The 4,776-nt window shown below is 48.6% G+C and overlaps 3 protein-coding genes across 3 annotated transcripts; 1 reads left to right on the top strand and 2 right to left on the bottom strand.

The window, feature by feature from the left end:
• Window positions 1–204: 204 nt before the first annotated feature.
• J7T55_014067 (coenzyme q biosynthesis protein) lies at window positions 205–1,081 on the bottom strand (the record flags this gene model as incomplete). Its single annotated transcript, XM_053136347.1, has 2 exons — window positions 205–812; window positions 868–1,081. 2 exons carry the CDS (start codon window positions 1,079–1,081, stop codon window positions 205–207), a joined length of 822 nt encoding a protein of 273 aa, XP_052986070.1.
• Window positions 1,082–1,898: 817 nt separating this feature from the next.
• On the top strand, window positions 1,899–2,381 carry J7T55_014068 (uncharacterized protein; the record flags this gene model as incomplete). Its single annotated transcript, XM_053136348.1, has 2 exons — window positions 1,899–2,114; window positions 2,301–2,381. 2 exons carry the CDS (start codon window positions 1,899–1,901, stop codon window positions 2,379–2,381), a joined length of 297 nt encoding a protein of 98 aa, XP_052986071.1.
• Window positions 2,382–3,282: 901 nt separating this feature from the next.
• On the bottom strand, window positions 3,283–4,129 carry J7T55_014069 (uncharacterized protein; the record flags this gene model as incomplete). The annotated part of the gene is made up of 4 exons (XM_053136349.1): window positions 3,283–3,494; window positions 3,605–3,698; window positions 3,877–3,966; window positions 4,049–4,129. 4 exons carry the CDS (start codon window positions 4,127–4,129, stop codon window positions 3,283–3,285), a joined length of 477 nt encoding a protein of 158 aa, XP_052986072.1.
• Window positions 4,130–4,776: the final 647 nt, after the last annotated feature.

Consider the following 4,776-nt stretch of genomic DNA (forward strand, 5'->3'; position numbering starts at 1 on the left):
TCAGGGTCGGAGTGGGCTGGAATTGGCGTCGCATCCGGCTGTGGCTGTCCTTGAGCAGCTCTCTGAGAAGTCGGAAGCGAAGCATTGGATTGCGGGGTTACGACATTGGTCGGCTTACTTGGAATCGCGAAATATATGAACAAGATATATATGTTTATCCCAATAATGCCACTCGTGGGGACTCAGATCCACGGGCTTCGTGCATCACTTCCTAGCCTTCCGACGAAGGTCATGCATATCGGGGGGTCTCTCCATGCCCAAGCGCGTCAAAAGCACGTTTGCATCAGTGCTTAGTTCTTCTTCCCAGTAAACATTGATCAGAGGCTTAGAGCGGCAGGCGCTTCTCAAGGCCCATGGCAGGTATATGCGGAAGAAGCGGTCCCGCTCCTGGGGTTTTAGCCTAGCCACAGCAAACAAACTCAGGGCTGTCATGGGTAGACCGGTATTGACAAACTCGAATGCTTTCAATGCGATTTCCCCCTCGACAAAGGATGGCGGAAGGCCCAGAACTGCATGATAGATATCATGGCATTCTCGGTACCTCTGCATCACAAAGGCGCACTCTTCGTCGTCGATATACCTGACTTTATCCCTCCCGTCGGGGGAGAATTGATAGCGCTCGCAGAAGGCTGCGTAAACGCGGCCGACCGTGTTTTCTGGTAATGAGCGTAACATGTCGAGAGGCATAGTCTTCGGTGTAATTCGAGGTCGATCTCGTAGTATGCGGCGGCCGGTCTCACTTGCGAGCATCGTGTCTCGAAGACGTTCGAGAAAAGGACCAGCGGTCACCTCGCCAGTCGCAGCAACTAGGTCTGTAGCATGAGTGATCAGTCACAGCATTCCAATGACCGAGTTAAGTAGACGTACCAGCTCGATATGGATTCAAAAAGGCTCCGACGGCCGCACCAACGCCCAGGGCAGCCTTTTCCAAGTTCGTGAGAGGAACATGACCATCGTATTTCGGTGGAGGCCTGTTGAGAACAGAGAATAGCTTCACGAAGGGTTGTTTCGTTGGGTCGGAGTTGCCTAAGCTTTGGACCACCCGTCGGCCGGACATTGATAGAAGAAGAGGGCGCATCATCCTTGCGATGAAGTCATGCCATGGAGTTGGAGCGCGACTCGCCCATATTTTGAAATTGGCTTTGGTCGACAGTCATGTGACGTATCACGAGACGGAAGTTGCGGGGTAGCAAGGCGGCTGAAAGCCGGGGATTGTCGGTATGCTGATCATTCCCAAGCTAATACCCCGTGCGCATACTGCATTCGCCTCGACGATAAAATGACCTGGCTTTCCCCCGAGAACTTTATTGAGCCACAACTTCCTCATTGCCCACGATCGTAGCACACAGGAGCCTGCAAATGAACATTCCGCCGTTCACTCCTTAAGCCTGAAAGAGGGCCGGCAACGGGCGAACCAGCCCAGACAGAAATCTCCTGCTGTGCAGTACATCTTGTTGACTGAACCAGAGGCTCGTGACATTGCGTCTCTTTCGCCATCTAACCACGCCAGTGTGAGAAAATTAATGGAATGGCGGTGCCTAAATCTATCCTTGTGTGGCTCATCGACACGGCTTCGTCTTCTCAATACGAGACGGACATCGTCATTAAATATAATGTTTTTATACCGACCGTCGAGAGGTCAACGTATACGGGGCTCGTACTGTGACAGTGAAGGCCGAGGTTCGATTTCTGCAACGGGCCATCAAAGGTATCATGTCGCACCGACGTTACGGACTTGATCTCTGCTATCTCAACTCTCCTTATCAACCTGGCGTACTAGCGGCAATCGAACGGGCGACATTGATGTGTGATATTTTTGTGAGTCTGCTGGGTCGGGACTGATAGATTATCTTGACATCCCGGGCTCATTTGAGACGAGTTGTAAGAAAGTGGCAAAGATGATTCAAGATGGTTCTCTGAAGGCACTCTCCGGCATACCGGACGATGTTCAAATTGAGATTGCGCAGAATCTGCCTCCTTACGGTTTCCTCCAAGCAGCTTCCGAAGATATGGGAATCATCCCTGGCAGGTCAAATTTACTGAGATTACCCATCCCTCTTCTACCCGATTGCGCACGAGAACTCGACAACTTGCTTCAGAATGACGAGAACATGGTTCGTATATCATGTCAAAAGTAGATTATCCAGTGCTTACGAATTGAAAGCAAGCTGTTATATACAAATGGGCTGAAGAGAGGAAATTAATTTTTGACCTTGGGAAAAGGTACTCTGGGCCACAAATCATTTGGCTCCAGGGCGGCGGCATATCAACGAAAAAAGACAGAATTTCGTTCTTCACAGTTCTGCGACGGCCAAAGCGTAGACCTGTTGAACACGTTGGAGCGTATGTGCCCCGAGAAGAACCATCTTCTGAAGGCATGATTGATAGACCAATCGCCGAAAACCAATTTGTTCAGTCAACGTTCAGATGTCAAATTGTTGTCTGCGGCGGTCTGTTGGCATGAGACGTTTGAACTTCAATGTATTTTTCTGTAGCTTGATTCCGACTATAGACAAGGTGAAGACAATGAAGGTGTGGTACAGTACGAGTGAGGAGGTTCGTGCTGTCTCCAAGACTCTCCGATGAGATTACACCCATGCGATTGTGAAAGTGGTGGGTGGACTCATATTGATAAATGAGGACCTGCACAAGATATTGCACAATGATTCATTTTACTCGTCTACAAGCAGTGATGATGCTAGGGGTTGGATTGAATTGACAAATTTGAGGTACTTACAGTTAACTAACCCCCAACTTTCCTCCTCGCCACCCACCCTCCATCAACCACATTTTTACGACGCAATTTTTGGCATTCATCACATCCCCGCGATTGTAAAAGCATGGTTGAAAGAATATCAATGCACCGAAAGAATATCAATGTGGTGCATTGACATTACGTGAAGCAGCTAGCACATGGAGTGGCATTGGGCACATTCTCCAACGAACGGGAAGCTAGTCTAAAGAAGACGAAGCTATCGCCGTCGATGGAGGCATCGTTCTTGGTCTGGTTCCTCGCAGAAGAACAAGCTAGACTCCGTCCTTCCCGAGCCACAGTCCATCGCTTCGCACAAGCCACCGTCGATGTCGCCGGCATCGACCATGCCCTGGGCAAAAGATAAGATATCATTCTGATGACAGTTTCCTGCAAGCCGTGATACTTGAAAGAAGATGAGTCATGTGGTTGATGGTGTGACATTCACAGTTATAAATATCAGAAACGCTGTGGTTTCAGAAATAGCCTCCTTTAAAGCCACAGACTAAAGCTGTAGCCACGGGGTCAAACTAGAACAAGTCCTTGAAGAAGCTGTTGGACTGAGCTTCGGTCTTTGTATTATGGCCTGTTTCTAATCTCAGGGCCCGCCGTGGTGGCGCACTCTGCTCCAAAGTTGGCAACATCCAGGTCGAAAGAATGGGGGGCCTTGCCTTGGCCCCAATAATGGCGCGGGAGTCGGTCTCAGAACCCGTCAGAACTGAGAGACTGGAACTCATCGTCACTTTACGCACCATTGGTGTGGATCGTCAAATAGAATTATATTGTACAATAGTTTACTTGAACTGAATGAAAAGTCTGTGTCTGCAGCTGTAGTTGCAGTACAGTACTTACATTGAATGGTCATGCCAGATGTTCCGTTCCGGTCAAGAGACAGACCCTGGCGCACACCGCCTTTGGTATTCTTAGCTTGCAACCACTCACTCCGCTTTCATCCACAACAGCGTCTCTCGGTTGACAGCATAATTGCATTTTCTTACGAAAACAGCATCGCTGTATGATTTTGAGGGTTGTAGCGGTGAACTGTTTTTTTTTTTTTTACCCTATATTTCCCCAAATCGTGGATCAATGTCCACAATATATTGTCATTCTTCGTCGTCACCGACCTTCTCCTGCGGCTGCTTCTTCCTATTGTAGCTTTTATATTTAGGGCAGATGGCAAGCATTATCTGCTCGGTGACCGCCACAAATGTCCACTGAAGTATGTTGTTCCATCAGTTGACCGCGCATGTCTCTGCACAGAGAGAATTTTTCAGCATCAGATTCACAACGGCGAACATTTTCGTTGATCCTTCTTAGGGATTCGGCTTGCGATTCCGTCAGGAACTTTGAGAATTGGTCGATCTTTTCGGCTTCCATCGGGGCAGGATCACCAGAATCGGCTATGTGAGAGGAATTTGGATGAGTGCCGTACGCTTGGGGGGTTGTGACTATGTCGTTGCTTCCTTATATATTATAGGTCTTCTTCTTCAGGTGCTGTATTGGGCGACCACAGGAATTCGCACGTGCGGACTTCTTGACTAATGAGTGTGCACCTGATGATACTGTACAGTACAGTAACTCAAAAATCAGTGATGAGGCGTCTGCTCGGTGACTGTTGCTCATATTTAGAGGGGAAAAGATAACGTGTATACAGCATCGTGACAGCCGAACCTGCTCGCCCAGATGAGATTTGTTCAATGTGAACGATTCTGGGCTGAGCGATACGATTGGCTAACACGGCTGTTTTCCCTAGGTTGGGGCTCTTTAGGCTCCACATGGTTAGCGCAGTTGTACAATTTGTGTCAATCTATGCGACTACCTATCGAGGCAGCAGCTCCGAACTGACCGGAGTAGCAGTGTGCGGAATAAGAGCCACCGGAAGAAGTAATGAATCGAGAACACGTTATTTGTCCAATGGAAGTCGGCATGTCCCAAGAGATGATCGGAGTTGATTGGTTGATTGGTTGATTGGTTGATTGGTTGATTGGTTGATTGGTTGATTGGTTGATTGGTTGATTGGTTGA

Source organism: Diaporthe amygdali, assembly GCF_026229845.1.
Source record: "Diaporthe amygdali strain CAA958 chromosome Unknown NODE_111_length_5569_cov_79_898216, whole genome shotgun sequence".
In the NCBI taxonomy this organism is placed as follows: domain Eukaryota; kingdom Fungi; phylum Ascomycota; class Sordariomycetes; order Diaporthales; family Diaporthaceae; genus Diaporthe; species Diaporthe amygdali.